The following is a 20,403-nucleotide window of genomic DNA, read 5'->3' as shown; positions in this document are numbered from 1 at the left end:
CTGAGCTCGATCCTCAGCACTTAGGTAAAAAAGTGAAATGTGGTGGTACACTCCTGCAGTCCTAGCTCTGGCAGGGGTCAGGGGTGGACACAGGAGGATCTCTGGGGCTTGCTGGCCAGCCAGTCTAGCTAAGTTGACAAGTTCCAGGTTCAGTGAAAGACCTGAACATTTTTGTCTCAAAAATTGTGATGGAGAGTGGCAAGGAAGACACCCAGTGTCAACCTCTGGCCGCTACACACGTGTACACATGTACATGCACTCACACGTACCCACTTGCACATACACATGAATGCACACATACACACAAAAATACTCCATACCCTACAATAATCAGTGGTTCTTTGTTAAATCATTCAGAAATTTAAAACTCATAGGATAACCATCGCCCATTATTTTATTCAACAAACAGTCTGAGTACCCACCGTATATGTATGAGAGATGCTAGAGGTGCTGAGAGAAAGTAGAAAACTCCTGACTACCAAGTATCTCACCATCCTATGAAGGTGAAAGTCAAGAACACATGATTAACTCAAGGCTAGGTTAGAGTTGATGCAGAGGATTTCTTTCTGGGAGAATCGCATGACTGTGATTAAGGAAACTGTCAATATTACACAATTTGCAGAATGCCAAGCAAAAACTAGTGCGTTCTGGTTCCCAGTCAGTGTTTCTTTTTCCTTTCTTCCCCACTACACCAGTAGCTCGAAACTAAAACAGTAGATTCAACTGTTCTTAATAGTCTTTATCCATTCTGAAACACCTGAAAATTTTTCCCAGGGCCAGTATAAAGTTGCTATTACCTTCGCTCTAAGTGTTTTCAATCCTTGGGAAGTTGGTTATTCCGTCTTCAGTCTTCTTTGTGGCATCTTTTCCCACCTCTCATCCTCAACTCTTGGCCTATACAGCTTGAGGGCTGTGGTCTACAGAGTAGTCAGTAGCCCAGCACTTCAGTACTGCCCATGTGAGAAAGATACTTTTTGCTTTTTTGTTATTGGGTCATCAACTCTAGGGACATATAGTACTACATGGCCCTGACTCACTTTCCTGGCCTAAGTGCTGGATCTGGATTACTAAACACAAATAACCCGGTGTGGGGACTGGGTCACTTTAAGCTCTGCCTGATAGAAGAGCTCAGTTTCATTTTCTGCCTTCATAATCCCTTGATTACCCACCCAAGAGCCTCCATCAGCATCAACCTCTGTTCCTCTGGCTAAGCTCCTCAGCCAAAAAATTTAAGTATCTTAACAACCAACTTTCCTTTTCATATTGCATGGTGCCAGATAAATGTTGCTTTGGTTTATTAAACAAATGCACTCTTCCTAAATACAAAAAGAAAAAAAAAAAACACAGGTTACTGAATGGCATGTGTCATGAAATCTGATATCCAGGGCAACCGTCCTAGGCTAAAAGTAAAGCCCTTTCCTTGCACAAAACAGGTCTGTGCTATGCAAACAGCCCAGCAATGGGGTAGAAAGAAGAGTGAATTGGGAGTCAGGAGGTCTGACAGTTCTAGCTTTTCTGTGACTGGATATCTTGGCATGTTGTTCTCTCTAGACAAGGGAGGTGAGCATGGTCTTCATGCTCTCTATTCAGTTCTGTGTTTATGATGCTAACATAAAGCGGGGCTTTAGTGGTCAGCAACACTTGGCATATGAGAGATAAAAACAATAGTAAGAGAGGCATCCTTCTGGCCAGATAAATGTGCACTAGGAGTTGGTACTATAGGAGAACACCCTTCTTTATCCAGTGATGAAGGTGAAGGAACACACATTCCTCCATTCTCATACTGCATGAACTCTGTCTTCATGGCGGTTTAGGGCAGAGTTGGCAGGCCCTTCCTAACCTTAGGAGTTAGAGCTCAATGCTGACCCACAGACAAGATACTAAGTCACTAACAGCTTTTCCGTCTGAGCTAGAGGGAGCCGTGGTTGTACGTTACTTTTTGTTGCAAAGATGTAGGCAAGACCTTCTTTCATTGCTCATATAGACTCCATAGATTGTTGCTCCTGCTACATTCTAAGCTTTCTTAACATTGTCTCTATGTGAGCAGCAGGGTGCTTGCTAGACATCAGTGTTTTCAACTTTAATGAGTACATGTATTAGCAGAGGAACTTGTTGAAAAGAACATTTTAATTCAGTAATTCTGGGATGACACTTGAGATTCTATGTTCCTAGCAAGCTCCTTGTGGCATCCATGAAGCTCATCCACAAACCAGACCGTAATTAGTAAAGGTGCATAGAAAAGGACCGGAAACTGAAAGTCCCATGGTTTATTGTATGTAAGATGCTCTGACAATCATTCTAAGACTCAGTTTTCCATCTTTTGGTGATAACAATACCCACCCTAGCCATTTCAAGTTAGTTTTGAAGACGTTGAAGTATGCGGATGTCATAGTGTGGATGTTTTCCACTATTCCAAGCAGCCACTGGACCGTCCTGACTCTGGCAGCGTGCCCTAGGGATTATCAAAGACTCAAATTAACAGACTTCAGTGACCGTAAGAGCCTGCGCTTTCACAGGCTACCCAGGTGATTCAGTCCTGCCTGTTCTTAAACCACACCTTGAGAAACGATTCCTAGTGGCAAGAGTATTCGCCCCATAATGTGGCAATTGAAGACAGTAATATAGAAAAGGGTTTCTTGTAACCAGTAATATATTCAGACATTTGGCTTCTCCTATATTAGTGTTTTCATATATATACACACACACACATATATATGTATATATATGAGTATATATATATACTTCTGAAATATATTTTTTCCATAAGATCTTCTGGATATATTTTTTCCACAAGATCTTCTGAATATATATTCAGAAGATCTTGTGGAGACACAGATTCTGATCCCATCCGTCTGGGCCAAGGTCTGAAATTATGCATTTCTAACAAGCTCTCAGTTGATTAATGCTGGGCCAGGGACCCGACTGAGTAGCAATAATCTATATCAATAGTTCTCAGTCCAACTTGCATGTTAAAGCTGTCTTTTATCTTTTTAACTGGACTGGGATAGGACTCAGGCAGTTTTTAAAGCAGCCAGGTGATCTACTTTGCAGTCAGCTTTTAAACTCCTGTGACAGAGGGGTCCAAATCATTGTGTGAAGCATAGTGACTAGCCAGTCATCCTGGGTCTAAGCCTGCCTCATCTGAATCTCTTGACCCAGATAGGTTTCTGTGGGGAGAGAAAGCAGAAGTTGTAATGGGAAGAACAGATACTAGGGTACTAGGCATTTTCACAAAGTCTAGACTCCTCTAGCATCAAGCTGTACAACTCACTCCTTTCTAGCTTCTGGGTGTGATTCTTCTGGGCTCCACTACTTGGCTCTTAGGGAGGGGACCAGGTGGTACACTGACTTGTTCTTTATTGCCCCTGGTTAGGTGACAGTGGAGAGCAGCCACAAGGAACAGGCCGGAAGTCAGAGGAGGGCTCTGAGACTGTGCTTTCCAGACATAGAAGCGTGTTCCACATCGAGTGGTCATCTATCCGGAGGAGGAGCAAAGGTGTGTGCATTCTCCCTCTCACACTCAGGCCTCAGCTTCCTATCTCTAATAAAGCAGAAAGTGGCAGTACTCACTGCACAGGGTGGTTCTTCCACACATGCTCACTGGCCAAAGCCACGGGTTTTCTGTGTCTGGACATATCCAGCCTGGTAGAGAGATAATCTGAGATAGATGGTTTCTATAGGACTAGGCAAGGGATCTCAACTTGGGTGAGGAAATTACCTGCAATCCGTTCCCAAAGACTCCCAAGTACATCTTGTGCCAGCATAAGGATCTTCTAGAGCTCTTCGTGAAATTCTAATTTGCCAAGTCATAAGATGCTTCCCATGCCATGCACAGTGGCCCTGCCTATAATCCCAGCACCCAGGAGGCTGAGGCAGGAGGAAAGCCAGATGGGCTATACTGGAAGACCTTGTCAAAACAAACAAAAAGGAGCCACTTGTTCGGAAAGATGGAAATGAAAAGTCCTCGCTGTGTTAACAGTGAGGATGTCAAGACCAAGGTAGAGAGGAAAGGTAATAGAAGATCCTTCAAAGGTCAAGAAGGGATCCCAGAAGGCAGCCAGAGCTGAGCAGTTGAGGAGGCCAGAAACTCAAACTTGGAAGCTAAAGCAAGATTCTGGCCTACAGGGAGGAGTCTGGAGAGATAGTTCCAGTCAGCTGCAGGATGGAGAACCCTCTAGAAGAGACAGGACAGGGGCACTCTAATTCCACCACAATCCCCAAAGAGAAGAGCAGAATTTCTGGGTTGCATAACTGACCAGAGGCACTGCAAGGGGTAGAACTGACCCCTGGGTTAGTGCCTCTCACATCACATGCCTCCTACAAGTTGCCTTAGTGAGCTGTCTTTCTCCAATCTCATCCTTACAAAAGTAAGACAAGGAGCTTAGAGTGCTTATGGGGAAATATGCAAGGTAGAAAGGGCATTGCAGGTACTCAAGGACCCCTCTGTCAAGGGGGCACACAGGAGGGAAGCCCTATGCAAAAAAATCCTGGGGGCAAGGGGGAAGTCCATTGGAATCACTTGAGTCTGGCAGGCTATCCAGACAGAAGCAACAGATCATAAAGGAGTCTCTCTCTCTCTCTCTCTCTCTCTCTCTCTCTGACACACACACACACACAAGTTCAAAAGCATCCTCTCTGTTTCCTACCTCTCTTTCCAAAGCCTCTAAAATTAATCTGTTCCGTCTACGTGGTGGAACTTCCCAATCACACTGGTGTTTATAGCCCCTTCTCTTTCAAAAGTGGGAACACTGTGCCTTTGATGCATCCGGACTAGTGCTTAGGTACCCTGAACACACATGACTGCACACTGGGAACAGCAGACTGAAAGTAGGGTGGCAAAGCCCAGCCTGCCGTTCTGACACTTGACCACAGGAGGGAACCAGAGTACCAAGTCCAAAACATCAAGGGCCTGATTGCTCCCAATGCTTCAAACCCTTCAGTTTTAAAATCATCTTTAAAAGTGAGTCATCTGTAATCATGAAGGATGTTCAGAGTCATGTTACAAGAGTTGTCTAGAATTATAAAGACATCCTAAAATCTGGCTCAAGTGACTACATAGGTGTCATTTATCCTGTCCCAATCATTAAAATGCAAAAATTCAAAGACAAAATTTTTACCCCCTTTTCCATCTCCCCCCTCTCCCACTAGAACTTCTCTTCTCAGCAAGTCCTACTCCTACATTGATGTCTTCTTTTCTATGTGACCCACTGGGTCTCATTGGAGTTCCTTGCCCAAGCGAGGGTGGGAGGTTATTTACTGGAGCAAGGGCAACTTAACAGTGGCTATGCCACAGGGGTGACCACCATAAGGATAAAAATAAATATTGTAATCAAAAGAGGGAGGGAGAGAGGAGGGGAGAAAAGAAGGAAGAGAAGGGAGAGGAGGGGGGAACAAGTCATTTTGAGATCATCTGCCGCAGGAGAATCACTGCCAAATTCAAACCCAGATCCTGCGTGTTTCAGGCAGCCTATGACTGTGTGAGGAGCAAGCAAAAGACTTCAACATTCTAGTTCCTTTCTCTTTTGTAAATGTTTTTGTTAACTGATAATTTAATACAGTATATTAAATGCTCCCACTCCTCCCTCTATCTCCTTCTAGACCCACCCCACCTCCCTACCTCTTCCCCCAACTTCATGTCCTTTTTTTCTTTAATAACTCAAGTCCAATTTGTGCTGTGCATATAGTACTCATGAGTGTAGGGCCATCCACTAGATCATGGCCCACCTTCATTAATGTAGGACCATCCACTAGATCATGGTCCACCTTCATTAATGTAGGACCATCCACTAGATCATGGTCCACCTCAAAGGGGCCATACCTCTAAAGAAAACTCACTCTCTTCCCCCAGAAGTCATCAACTGTCCAGAGCTCCTCAGCTAGGGGTAGGGGCTTGTGATCCCCTTCCTCCTCCATGCTAGAATGTTGACTGGTTTAACCTTATACAGGTCGTATATACTGTTTTGATCCAGTTCTCCCCAACCTCTGACTCTTACAATCTTTCTGCCCCTTCCCTGAGCCTTGGAAGAGTGGCACATGGTATAGATGCCCCATTTGTGACTGAGCACTTCACTGACACTTATCCTCTGCACATTGACCAGTTGTGAGTTTCTATGTTACCCACCGTCCACTGAACACCCAGCTCTTTGCTCACCTGCAAGTCTCTGTGTGATACAGAAGAAAGAGCCCTGGATTTGGGGGTCACAGACAAGTCACTGTCTCTTTGGGCTTCTATTTCCTCATCTAAAAAATATAGAGGTTAATGAAATCAAAGCATATCATAAGGGCCGCTGGAGTCTCTGAGCTTCCTCTATTCCTTTATATCCTGTTTACACGATGTACATTTTTCCCAAAAAGGAGGACCCCCAAATGGGCCTGACCAGTAACAGAAAATAAGATCTTTTATTCAGAAGATTCCATGGTTTTGTGCTTCCTCTGTGAAATTGGAATTACTAAATGGTCTAACCCAAGCCTTAAAAGAAATTATTGCCAAAGTACCAAAGTACAGGTGACTGAACTGATGGCTTTCTTTCCTTCCAACTCCAGTGTTTGGAAAAGGTGAACCCCAGGAGAGACAAACCAAAGAGCCACTTCCCCACCCGTACCGGAAGCCCACAGTGGAACTGCTTGTGAGTGTGGAGACCCTGATTCAGGGACAGCACCCTGTGGTCCAGAGCCCACAGCAGGCTGGAAGTGAGATCTGTCAGGAGGCTCTGATTTAGGAAAACTTCACTTGAGTTCATGTTTTCAGAAATGTAATTACTTGGATAAAAATGTCTGTTTTATACATCTAGTTTATTTTGTTAGCGTTCATGTCTCTTACATTTGAATTATTTATTATCAGTTTACATTTAAGAAATAAGCCCATGCCAGTGGTTTTTTAAAAGAATTTTCCTGTTTAACTTCATACCTCCGTGTTTATGGACAGTTAAAATTCAAAGATTAGGTGTGCTTGGGGAAAATAATTTCTTTCAGAGAGAATATAAGGTGGTGATTTTTAAGACAATCTAGACATCTGTGGCTAAACCTTAAATTCCACCGTTTGACCTTAACATTTGCAAACAAGAACTTCTACACACCTGAGTCTTTATCCACAGAATGAAAGTGGAGATATCATCTTGTTCGGCCTCATGGTGGTTGACCATATCAAATATGGTGACATGACAAACAAAATAAAAATAATCCATCCAAACAGGGAGATGATTAAATAGCAGCAGTTTAATAAAATCTCAAATGAAAATCTAACCTTGGTCCCCAAAGGACTATAAATATCACTTGGTATGAAAACCACCAAGTGGAAATATGGAAGATTCTTTCCCATTTCTTGCCCCTGGACAGGATCTAGACACCATGGAGGAGAGCTCTGAGATAAAGGTAGAAACCAACATGTCCAAGGCTTCCTGGATTCAAAGTTCCATGGCTGCCGGGGGAAAGAGAGTCAGCAAAGCCCTCAGCTACATCACAGGAGAGATGAAGGAATGTGGAGAGGGGCTTAAAGGTACAGTCCTGTAACAGCGACCACCCCAGAAATGATTGCCTCAGTCACCTCCAGGAAATGCATCGTCAGAGTCTTTCATAGATGCAAGGAGTTTGGACATTAAAGCCAACAGCTTCTTATGATATAAATACCAATTATCTGTAACTATATTGTAAGGATGTGTAAATATATGAGTTCCTGTTGCTCAAAAGAAAAGTTCTGCTGACCTAAATGGACCATCTAAATGTTGTAGACAAGCACGGGATTCTAAAGCCAGCATTCTATCTAGACAAATGCCCACAGGATGCCTTGAAGGAACTGTGCCTACTGGGCCAGTGGGTTCTCTCTAGCAATCTCCCCAGAGCTTGGCTCATGGGTTTTATATCCTCTATGCAGCAGGAGAATTTTCCAGAAATTTTATGCCACTCTCCTGGGAGGTACAAATAGGTCAAATTAGGTACCTGATCACCACTGTAGGGAAAAAAAAAAAAAAAAAAAAAAAAAAAAAGCCTAGAGTCTATTAGAGGCTGCACCTGGCTGGCAAGGGGTCTGGGCATTTAAATGCATTCCTGGGTTGTTTCCCTCCTCTGTGGCTGGTGATAATAGGTAGTTGGTCCCCTAAGATCCCTCACTCCAACTGCCACCAGGCCTAGCCCAGTGGGGCTGACCTACACAGCATCTGACTTTCTACCTGTTCCATTTCAGATAAATCCCCAGTGTTCCAGTTTCTTGACTGGATGCTCCGGGGCATGTCTCAGGTGATGTTTGTGAACAACCCCCTCAGTGGCATCCTCATCATCCTTGGCCTCTTTGTGCAGAATCCTTGGTGGGCCATCTCTGGCTGCCTGGGCACCATTGTGTCCACCTTGACTGCCCTCGTCCTGAGTCAGGACAAGTAAGTCTCTGGGGTCCAGGATCCAAACATAAGGCCAGAAGGCCACATCTGGGAGGATCCTGCCTCCTCTCTACCTTCTATCCCAGAAGTTCCTCAAAACAATGGTGTTGGTAACTAAATGCCACTATTCTCTGAATTTGTGAAGGGAAGATAGGGCTGTCTTCCCTCCCTAATCCCAGAAGGGTGGTCTGTTTGAAGATGAGAGGTCAGGCCCCAATTTAGAAAAATATGACTATGAAAAAAAAAACTGAAGCCCATAGGGAGGCTCCATTCCCACTCTACCAGCCCCATCTTTGTCCCCCCAGGTCAGCCATTGCAGCAGGACTCCATGGCTACAATGGGGTGCTGGTGGGGCTGCTGATGGCCGTATTCTCAGACAAGGGCAACTATTACTGGTGGCTGCTTCTCCCTGTCACCATTATGTCCATGTCTTGGTAAGTTTGTTTCTGGGGTATAGACTCGTATTAACATCCTGCGTGTATGTGTGTGTGTGTGTGTGTGTGTGTGTGTGTGTTATACACATGAGTGTTTTACCTAAATGTATGTGAGTGCACTCATGTGTGCAATGCCCACATAGGCCAGAAGATTCCCCTGAAACTGGAGTTAAAGACCATTGTTAGCTGCCATGTAGGTGCTGGGAACCAAACCCAGGTCCCCTGCAAGAGCAGCAAGGGCTTTTAACCACTGAGTCATCTCTCCAGCCCCATGTCTGACTTCCATTTTAAAGTAGCACATGTTCGGCTTAGACCTCAGGAAAACCCACTGGGAACAGTTACTAACATACTGAGACAGCACCATGCCAGGTCATCATTGTAGTGTCTCATTAGTTACTGTCCTTTCTTCTTTAAGATCTCAAAGCATCTCTGACCTTAACCTGCTAAAGTACAGAGCAAGAAACTGCTGATCACATAGGTTAAGAGCTGCACAAAGCCCTTTCAAGGTCTAAAAATCTCATCCCTCCTGCTCTTCCCTGAGACCCATAACCAGATTGGGATAACCTCTTGGGGTAGGCTGAAGGTCAGTCATGGAGAAGAGCCCTCAAAGTACCAGATTTCTCCCTCACTTCCAGAAAATGAAAGCTAGTCAGGCCATAAAGTCAGTATACTTAGCCACTCAAAAAACATTAATGAATGACTATAGTTCCCTCCCCTTTCTTCCCCCAATCTCTCCTCACTCCTCCTGCCTAAGGGATAGAGTTCTATGACTCTTTGAAGAAGTCCCACAGCTCTCATAAAGCTCTCCTTCTGAAGTTGATTGTGGGTATCTTGCCCTGTTTCTGTGCCCTGCTCAAAAAGGAGACCAAAGGAAAGGTGGCCAGCAAGCTTGCTTCCTCTGGGAAAGTCAGTGCCCCCCCTCACAACACCTCTGCTGCATGGTCTAGTGTCAAGCCAAGCAGCCTCTGACCAGGCTCTCTTGTGCTGTTCCCACCAGCCCCATCCTCTCCAGTGCCCTGAGCACCATCTTCAGCAAGTGGGACCTCCCAGTATTCACACTGCCCTTCAACATCGCTGTGACCCTGTATCTGGCAGCCACGGGCCACTACAATCTCTTCTTTCCCACGACACTGCTGCAGCCTGCAGCCTCCACACCCAATATCACCTGGTCGGATGTCCAAGTACCCCTGGTAGGTGTCACAATAAAAGGAAGGGCAGTACTCATACAAATTCAGTATTAAACTTCATTTACTCGTTTTGCGTATCAGAAACGCCCATGAATAACTGTTCACAGTTCTACAGTACAGGCATGCTACATTCATATTCCATGAACTATTACCCTTGTCTCCTTTTAAGAGCTAAAAATTCTATTCTGGTTCCACCCTGTTATGTCACACAGAGGAAGAAACTAAGGCCAAGTAAAGCGACCCGAGGTCCCATGCTGAATTAGTAAAAGCCTGGATCTCTGACTCCCTGATATATGGCCTGGGTTCTTTGCTTCTTCCCTTTGTTTGAAGGCCCTTTCGATGCTCAAGTCCAATTTGAGTCTACTTATGCCATGTCCTTTCTTTCATTCAACCACAGTGAATCAAAGCAGGTGCATCACACTGCTGCCCACTGGCTTACGATGTCACTGTTGCAAGCTCCCAAGCTTATTCCATTCTCTGAGGCTTGCTCTTGTTTTGAAGCACAGGTTTTCCTCCGTTAAGAAACATAGATAACAGACATTTTAAACTTTTTGAGAGTTCTGTATATAATCCTGACCTCTGGAATTCTGCCAAGATAATGAATAAGAAGCAATACTTGAAGTATTAAATTGGCATGGAAAAATGTGGCCATTAGCCTTCTTCTCAAAGGCACATTTTTTTCCTAAAGCTTCCTACTTTCCATTACACTAAAAGGAACCCCCTGCCCCAGTCTGGAGCTTCAGCCTGGAACTTCATTATTGGCAATTCATCACTACAGAGCCACTTGGGCTCATTGAAGGAACTTTCAGAAATAATGATGCCTGTGTCTCTTAGCATTCCAGAGCATAGTTGAAAGAGCTCTGCAATCACATTAAGTGTCATTATTCAGAAAAGGGAACATTTGCATCAGCCTCATCCTTGATCATTGCTGAATGTATGTGAGGACACTGTGGGACAGAGACGAGAAAAGGAGCTGAGTTGGTGATTCATTCCTCAGGTTTCCCACTGGTGGATATCTTACAGAGACAAATTGCTCTAATTGGTATGCTATGAAGAGATGATGCTAGAAATTGCAAGCTTAAAGTTCATCTCATTTTCAATTAAATAAATATTTCAAAATTTTATAGAAATGGAAAAGATTGTTTCATTTCTGTACAAATATTTTAGAACCCCAAAGATTTAAAAAATAAAGTTTTGGTGGCCATTCTCTAAGAAATAACTTTCTAGCCAATAGATCGGACTATGGTAATAGTTCATGTGTTGGGTCTTCCAATTATAATGGATTGTACTTTGAATTTCAGGAAAACAGGTGGTGGATGTCAGAAAGAGGGTCTAGAACTCCCAATAATGTTGAGTGACCACTGCAGAGGCTCCCAGGGGGAACACATGGATGGAAATGAAATAGCCCTGTGCCATTGCCTGTGTATAAGCTCTCATGCCTGTCCCTTTCCCCCTGTAGGCCAGACCAGAGACCTATTCTGCTCTCTATCCTGGGGTGTGGAGACTGAGTCCAGAAGGTTAGCCCACTGGGTGTGCCCTCTTGTCTCCATACCTGGCTCTTTCACTCACAGTCAAGCCCCTAGACCTCGGGGTCCATGGAGGTAGAACTGAGACAGAGTGCCCTGAGGTTTATCAACTACAGGAGCAGTTTCCAGACCAGACCAGACCATCCTCTCCAGGCCCTTCCACAGATCTTTAAATTCAACTTCTTAGCCATATAGGACTAATATCACCACAGCCAGATATGTGGTTCTTAAAAGTACAAAGTTTCCTTCTAAGGAAAGTTTTTCCTTCAAATTCATTTTTCTAATAAATAATAAATGCCCTTGTGAAAGGTTTTCAGTTTTTATTTTTTTAATATTTTTTATTATTTTTATTTTATGTGTATGAGTGTATTTTGCCTGTAAGTGCATCTATGGCATGCAATGCCCTCAGAGGTCAGAAGAGGGCATCAGATCCCCTGGAACTGGTGTTACAGATGGTTGTTAGCCACCATGTGGATGCTGGGAATCGAACCTAGTTCCTTTGCAAGAGCAGTTAGTGCTCTTTAACTGCTGAGCCACCTTGCCAGCCTGGTTTTCAGTTTTTCTTTACAACGGAATAATTTCCCATTCAGAAACTGATGTTTCTGAATGAAGGAAACTCAACATTCTAACCACTTATGGCTCCAAGAACTCAAAGTTGAGATGATAAAGCTTTTGCTCCTTTTAGAGTCAACCTATTTAACAGAAGTCGCTTTTCAGAATACTGTTGCAAAATGTTAGTAGATATTCCAGAGGCCAGTGCATGAGGAGGATTACAAGTTCAAGGCCAGCTTAAAAAACATACTAAGCTAAAAAACATTAGTATGGGGTTTTGGTGCTGGGGTATAAGTTGCATGTCTGCTTCCATAATAAGCATGGTACCCGGCTGTTCTCCAGCTTCTGAGAGCCATCCCTGTTGGAATCGGCCAGGTATATGGCTGTGATAATCCCTGGACTGGAGGCATCTTCCTCATAGCTCTGTTCATCTCTTCACCTCTCATCTGCTTGCATGCAGCCATTGGATCCACCATGGGGATGTTAGCAGGTCTGTGTCATCACTTTTCCTCTTTAGCGGACTCCAGAGATGTTAGTGTCTGGGGGCAAGCTTCAAAGAAAATGGTGGCAGGTCTTTAATATTATACCTGCTGATTCCTAGAAACTTCCTCTTTCTACTTTTACTGCTAGGACCCTCATATTCCTCTAAGCAAAAGCTGTCCTCGAGAAAGATTTTGGTGTTAGACAGTTTAACTCTTGGTATTTATATTTATACTAGTTTGGGAGAGCTTTTTCCAGGAATGTTTATGCTTAAGGGCAGTCTCAAATGACAAACCGGAGGGAGCTTTGTTCACAGGAGATTTCTTATATGTGTAACAAAGAAAGGACAGTCTCTGTATGCTTAAATATTTATTTGTTTATTTATTATTTTTATTTAATGTGTATGAGTGTACTGCCTGTGTGAGTATAAATGTACCCGTGTCATGGTGGAGGTCAGAAGAGAGTATCAGATCCCCTGGAGCTGGAGTCAGGGACAGTAGTTAGCTGCCATGTGGGTGCTGGGAGTTGAACTCAGTCCTCTGCAAGAGCAGCCAGTGCTCTTAACCACTGTGCCATCTCTCCTGTTTAAATCAGACTTCAGAGTTCTTACTCAAAGGATTTCTCCAACTCGTAACAGCTTAGCCGCCAGTATTCTTGTGGTCCTGCGACATTTATTTCCTTTGAATGGTTTTCACTGAATAAAATTGAAACTCCTTTTTCATACCTAGGAAAGCTGATTCTGACTGGAGTAGTGGGGTATGGTTCAGCAGGGCAGGTGATCCTAGCAAGACCCCACGTTCAAGACTGACTCTTGTTTTCTCTCTCAGCGCTCAGCATTGCCACACCTTTCGACTCCATCTACTTTGGCCTGTGTGGCTTCAACAGCACTCTTGCGTGCATTGCCATTGGAGGCATGTTCTACGTCATTACCTGGCAGACCCACCTGCTCGCCATTGCCTGTGGTAGGTACCACTCACAGAATTCCCTCTTGACCTTGGAGGAGGAAGCAGGGGGCGGGGGTGCTCTTAGTATCTAGTCTGGGATACTGTTAAATATCCTAGAGTACCCAGGATAGACCCACAGCAAAGAGTGTTAGTGGTGTTACAGCAGTGAAACCTGGTATGTGGCATCTCATCAATCCCACTGCAATTCTGCAGTGTGTGGATACTATTGCTATCCCCATTTCACAGATGGAGAACTAAGGCTAAAAAGAGCAGAATAGATTACCCAGTCAGGTCTGTAAGTGTGCTCTTTGCAGGGCATCCACCCTTTCTTGGAGCCACTGCTCCCTCTTCTGGTGAAAAGCTTCAGAGCAGTTAGGCCCTTCCCATAGTCACACTGCCAGTAAAGGATTAGATCCAAGATGTGGAAGGTTCCTTCCTCCAGAGCCTACTCGACATATCCCCCAGAACAGGTTATTCCCCGAGTAATCCTGGCAGGCTGTATGTCCTGACTCTTCTCGTCCATGCAGTCTTCCTCCTCCTTCAAGTTCTGCAATTCTGTGACCAGACATAAGGCTTGGTAGAAAGCACACATAGGGCTTTCAGGAGGTCTTCTGCTGGTAACAGGTCAAATTTGATAACAACAAATTTGATAATAACAACAGTGGGGCCAAGGCAGCATAGGAATAAATCCTTTGGTTGTGCACCCTAGGAATGATGAGGAATTGGATGGAGTTGGGCTCAGGACAGGCCACTCTCTGAGCCTCCACTCTTTCAAAGTCAAATCTAGAGCCCCCTTATGGCTCCCCTGTATTCTGGGGTCTTTGGAGTACTTGGGTTGGCCCTCTATCTTCTTTCCCCTTTCTAACCTCAGAGTGTGACATCCTGAGCCACAGCACACAGTGGTTAATAGCCCACCCTGAGAACAGGAGTGTCAGGACTCTGCTGCTGTCAGCCACATAATTTGGGCTGTCACTTTACCTCTCCGTGTCTTGTCTGGCGTAAACAGTGTCCGTTTATAGAACTGTTGCCAGGATGAAGTCAGATGAATGACTAATGCAATAAGAACAGTGCTTGACATCTAGGAAATTCCTGGGAAGGGTTAGCCCTGGTTATCTGTAGCTAAGAGCATAAAGAGAATTCTACTGATGCAAAGGGTCCTTCCAAGAGAAATCAGCTGCAAGTGGGATCCATGAAACTGTTGCTTGCCCCCTACCCTGCTTCATACAACCCATTCCTTAATCTCTTCTGCTCTTCCATCTTAAATTCTTACCTCTAAGACAATAGGGATGTTGCCAATGCATAGTCTTGTAGACTGGTCTTATTATTTAATCTCTCTGGGCCTGTTTTCTCATTTGTGAAATAAAGACGATAATAATGCTTACCCCATAGAATGCTGAAGGTGTTGCCACAGGCTGAGCATACAGTAATTCTAATAAAGGTTAGCTATTACTAATATCCTAGGACCAATTGAGACATCCTCCACAGAAAAATTAAAGGCCCAGAAACAAAGCCCAATTCCACTGTCCTATTTTATTGCCCCTATCTCTTACCAGCACTTAGCTCTTCCCAGCAGGGAGTTAGTGCGTACCCTCCTCTGCATGGTTCAGAAGACAAGGCAGTGGGCAGATTTGGTCTTCCTCAAACTTACAGGATGCTGTTTCTCCCTAGAAACCCATGTTATGTTCACATCTTGTGATGAAATATTCCAACAGGGAGTTCTGGGACTCACTTGTCTTTGCTATATAGTAAAATTTTCATTTATGGTTTATGCTATTAAATGTTCCTTTGCTGGAAAGCAAAGTGGTGGGACTCAAGAGAGCTGTAACAGCTAAATTCTGGTCCTTTTTAACAAAGTTCATCTGCTATCTTAGCTGTGCTGGCATTTGTGTGGAATTTTAAACTTTTAAAGCTGCAAGGCGATGGAAATGTAACTCCGTGTTGAGGTGTGTGTGCTTAATAATCTAAGAGATAGCATTTGAGGCATGAAATGGATGAAGAAAGGATGTGCCAGCAAAGCTCAAGGCACTGTTTATGGGCTATCTATGGTTGATTTTTTTCTAGCACTGTTTGCGGCTTACCTGGGTGCTGCGCTGGCCAACATGTTATCTGTGGTAAGTTTTGTGGGCTACCAGCCACATGCCCCTCTCTACTTCCCAAATCTTATATAAACTCCCTCCTCCAGAACCCTCCCCAACTCATCCCCTTGTCTCAAATCATGCTACTCACCTACCAGAAAGAAGCTGAGTCTCAAATGCTTATATGTCAACTATGGGTCAATCAAATCCATTACAAGTGGCCAATGGAGCTCATTATAGAACAATCTGGAGTAAATCCTCCAAATTTAACTCTTTCATAGTCTATCATCCTTTAGAACTATAGCGTTATTAGTGTGTGTGTGTGTGTGTGTGTGTGTGTGTGTGTGTGTGACTGTGTGTCTGTGTGTATGTAAATTATCTGCCTGTCTTGTGGGCAGTGTTCATCTTTGTTTGTCCCACAGAAACTAGCATGGTTCATGGAGGGTCATTGACAATGGCTTGAGGGAACAGAGAGAGTTGTGCTGTAGTCATCCAGAGACACAGATGAATTCATGAGTTTAAGGGTACACACAGTCCCAGGACATCCTCTTTGTCTGGAGCCCAGTTTAGGGTGGTGTGCCAGATTAAGAGCAGTCACTTGGCTAGACTAGGCCCAGCACAGATTTTTCAGGGCTCATTTTACAGTCAATCCATCCCCATTCCTCCCTAGATAAGAGTTCAAGGGAAATTTCACATGGATAAGAGTTACTGAACTTGAGGTCATAGCTTATAGAAGTCAAGTTTGACTTGGCCTACCCAAGAAGTCAAGTTTGGCCACCCATCCTTGAGAAGCTGATTAAAATAACTAAGCTAACAGTAAAAAGCAGAGATTTGCTCAATGTGGCCACATTGGGAAAAGGGACAAAGAGATCGGTGATCCCAAGTCCATCTCTGGGGTCCTGAAGTGAGATTAGTTTAAATAGAAGATTAGAGATACACATGTGTAAGCAGTCCTGGTCAAGCTGTGGTCCTGCCCACCACTGACCTATTGACTGGGCTTTAGTTTCATGCTGTAAGGTGGTCTGACAAATTGTGAATCTCTTTCCCAGAGACAAGATCCCCCCTCTCTGACTTTTCCTGGGGAAATTCCCATTTCTTAGGGTCCCTTGTTTAAGTCAACTGATAGATTAAGACACAAGTATCTCTAGAATATCTTCATTTCTGCAAGGATGATTACATAAGCAGAAAAAGTCGTGTAGATTCTATAGTTGGAGATGGCATAGACATTCTATGCAACCTCTATCCAAATCCCCTTCACGTCTAGGAAAAATAGGTGGGTGGGACTTAGCATAAGAAGCTATTTCCTAAGCAGGAAAATGAGCCTTTCCTGATACCATCCTGTCTCTCCCAATGGACTAAGTCCCTCATCTGTTTCCCATCATGCTGTGTGTGCCTTCACTAAAACACTTAACACATGGTATTGCAACAAGTTTAATACTCATCAGCCCTCTTCCAGTTTAGCCAATCAGAACGGTCCTTCTGTATGTATTCTTATCTCAATCTCAGTACCCATTACAGTGACCAGTCTATAGTGAGTGCTCAGAACTAATAAATGAGACCTGGGCATGGTGGTGAGCACTTGGGAGTTTGGGGCAGGAGGATCACAAGTTCTAGGCCATTCTGTGTCCAGGATGCCTGCATGGAGAATTTTAGCATAGCTTGGACTGAACATAGCAAGATCTTTCCTCCATAAAGGAAAAAAAGGAAGAGGAAGGAGAAAGGAAGAGGAGAAAAAAAGAAAAAAAAATGACAGAGGAATGAAGCCCCAAGGGAGGAAGGACACACAGCAGGGCTACTAGAGGTGGGCTGAGCTCTGGGCCTCAGAAACACTGAGAGGAGACAAGAAGATGGATTCTGACCTCCGAGGTGCTCACCCACCCCAGGCTTTTGTCATCTGCTCTGGCAACAACCATTCACCGGATCCATCATTCAATAAATAGGTATCATGTGCCTTTCTTGGGCAAGGCACTAGAAGAGACACAAAACAGGAAACTTTGATTCAAAATTCTAGGTATTTCCAGTGCTGACTGGCCCTTTCCTCTGAGTACTGAGTACAGAGAGGCTACAGATTATGCCATTCCATTTGGGCATTTTTCAAAACAAAATCAAGTTTACTTGTTATGCTGACAACTGTTAGGGATACTAAAAAGAGGAGACTATCAACTTACCCAGAAGGAATTTCCAATCTCATCACAGAACACAGTATAAAAGCATTGAACTACATTTATGTAACTACTTAAACCCTCCTCTGAAAAGCCCTATGAGTCTTTATTCTTTGCCTTTCTAACCAGCACTCATACATGCAGCCCTAGTCTTCAATAATGCTGTTGTCTGATTATACTGACCACATCCTGAGGACCACTACTGAGTACTTTGTAGGCACTAAACACCAACTGTCTGAATAGGGGCAGTGCACTATTGAAGAAAAACGTCTCAGAAAAATAAAAACTCTAATAAGGTGATAAGAGCTGATATTTGTATCTGAATCTGTGGAATTCCCACAACCTTTCTATTGTGGGACTTCAATTGAAGCTTCCCAAAACACCTTACGCCAGGGCATTGGGAAGGCCCCTTGAGTAGACTCCATCACTCATGGATATTCCTTACAGCCTTGATTTTGGTGCTGTTCTTGTACTTCCACATGGACAGCAGTGCTGTTTCCATGGTACCAGCTGGGGGTTTTATTGGTTATAGTAAAATTCTTGGAGGTTGAAGGGATAGTTTGATCTGCCTCATAATTAAATTTGTGGGCTCTTTGCAAACCATTCACTCAAGTTTCCGCGGATGAAAAATGGGGAGAAAGAAGTGTTAAAATGCCCCAGGGCATCTCAAGAAATAAAAACCAGATCAAAATGATGAGAAACGGATGTGGGGTTGGGAGAGCCCCTAAGAAGTAGCTACTCTTCACCTCTAAGGCTGTCACTCATCTGCCTCTCTCCACATCTGCTCAATTTCTGAATCGCTCTGTAAAAAATACACAGCCTCTAAATGTCCACCTTATTACTACTTGGTTCCCTAGCCTTTTCAGATCAAGAGCCCTAGAGACAGTCTCTGTACCTTTTACTTCAAATTCTCAAAAGAGGGCTTCAGTTGGCTCAAGTCACATGCCGATTTTGAATCAGGGCCTATCTCTAGTTCAATTAGCTGTCACCAGGTCTTTATCTACAAAACAGCTGACAAATGAATTCCTTCAAGAGGCTGATAGAAGAGGGCATGAAATGACCATAGTTCCTAGAGCTGTAAGTGTAACTGGTCAGATTTCCAAAGACAAAATAAGTCTTCTACATAAAAGTATATTAACCCCTAGGCCTGGAGAAGTGGCTCAGCAGTTAAGAGCACTGACTGCTCTTGCAGAAGACCCAGGTTCGATTCCCAGCACCCACTGGTGGCCAACAACTGTCTGTAACTCCAGTTCCAGGGGATCCAAGCCCTCTTCTGACCTCTGAGGGCATTGCACAACATAGGTGCACTTATGTACGTGCAGGCAATACACTCATACACATAAAATTTTTTTAATATTTTTTATAAAACAAAGTATATAACCCCTATTAAGGTTCCAATAGCTGCATTTCAAAGGGTTGGTGATTATCTGTTACTGTGTAAACTAATGGCACGATTTCATTTTTATTGGCTAGCATCAGTTAAGCGTTATCCTCACCAAACATCCCTGCCTTTAATAGGGGCTGTATATAAGATAAAGGCTAATTAAACAATCACCAGCATCTGAGGTAACTTAGACTTCTCTTGTCCTTCCCCCTTCCTCCAGTTTGGATTACCTCCCTGCACCTGGCCCTTCTGCCTCTCGGCGATCACCTTCCTTCTCCTGACAACCAACAACCCTGCCATTTACAAGCTGCCGCTCAGCAAAGTCACCTACCCAGAAGCTAACCGCAACTACTACCTATCCCAGGAGAAAAACAGAAGGGCATCAACAATAACAAAGTACCAGGCCTATGATGTCTCCTAAGCTGCCTTTTCCAAAGCACGTCACTCAAAACACGGTACATGGTCTGTATCCCTAGGCCAAAGTCCACTTAACCTCCCATCTGTCTGTAATATACATGTGGTCACTAGTCAGGGACCTCTCTAAGATACACAAAACTTATCAAAGCCATGTTAGTTTAGACTGATTACCCTCAGCTGGCTCAATGGGACCACTCTGAGAGGAATTTGCTAGTCACCAAGGTCAGTCATTTAATGGGGTGAAGTATGGTGCCAGGAAATGTTCATTAGCCTGAAGGCAAGAAGGCTGGTCCCTTCCCAACTCTCACACTAATGAGTTCCAACTGTCTCCAGCCAACCCTCCCCCATCTCAGTCTGTGTTTCTTGTTGGCAGGGATTTCTTTATGACAAGAAGGGACATTAAAGTCCCTTCTACCTCAGAAATGGTGATTCCTTTCTGTCTCCTGTAATCAACTCAGCATGACCAGCAAGTAATTATTATAAGTTGAGTAATTTATGGAAGGGTTCCCAAAGGAAAGAGAGAAAAGTGTTAGTGTTCTGTAGAAGTTTACTCTTGGGCCTGGGAGACACTTTACAGATTTGGGGTTAGAAACCTAAATTCACTGAAAATGCCAATGTACCTTCCTTTGCACAACAAAAATATTTCCAGAAATGTCATCAGATGAAAACTGATCTTTTTCAGCACACAAATCATATTGTAAACAAAGTCTTTGCTTTTATAACATGCATAATCAAATTCTCATTAAACTTTCAATTCATGGGCAGAGTTTTTTTTAAAAGAGGACTTACCTACTGTACCTTTATGGGGTTTTTATACCCAAGCGTGTGTCTGGAATGAGGAGATGGGGTGGTTTAGGAATTATCAGAAGAGAA

General features: G+C 43.9%; 1 protein-coding gene across 1 annotated transcript in view; it reads left to right on the top strand.

Annotated features, from left to right (window-relative positions):
* Slc14a2 (solute carrier family 14 member 2) overlaps positions 1 to 19,534 on the top strand; it is a 64,013-nt gene extending 44,479 nt beyond the window's left edge. The window contains exons 10-19 of the mRNA XM_008825918.1: positions 3,374 to 3,496; positions 6,544 to 6,626; positions 7,336 to 7,495; positions 8,180 to 8,369; positions 8,675 to 8,803; positions 9,801 to 9,993; positions 12,411 to 12,558; positions 13,376 to 13,510; positions 15,554 to 15,603; positions 19,334 to 19,534. Of these exons, the coding sequence (XP_008824140.1) occupies positions 3,374 to 3,496; positions 6,544 to 6,626; positions 7,336 to 7,495; positions 8,180 to 8,369; positions 8,675 to 8,803; positions 9,801 to 9,993; positions 12,411 to 12,558; positions 13,376 to 13,510; positions 15,554 to 15,603; positions 19,334 to 19,534 (1,412 nt within the window). The remainder of the gene's footprint in view (positions 1 to 3,373; positions 3,497 to 6,543; positions 6,627 to 7,335; positions 7,496 to 8,179; positions 8,370 to 8,674; positions 8,804 to 9,800; positions 9,994 to 12,410; positions 12,559 to 13,375; positions 13,511 to 15,553; positions 15,604 to 19,333) is intronic.
* The last annotated feature ends 869 nt before the right edge of the window (positions 19,535 to 20,403 follow it).

The sequence above is a fragment of the Nannospalax galili genome, unplaced genomic scaffold (assembly GCF_000622305.1).
Source record: "Nannospalax galili isolate Female #2095 unplaced genomic scaffold, S.galili_v1.0 scaffold169, whole genome shotgun sequence".
Lineage (NCBI taxonomy): Eukaryota > Metazoa > Chordata > Mammalia > Rodentia > Spalacidae > Nannospalax > Nannospalax galili.
The sequence above is the reverse complement of the archived record's forward strand: the minus strand, read 5'-3'. Positions and strand labels throughout refer to the sequence as shown.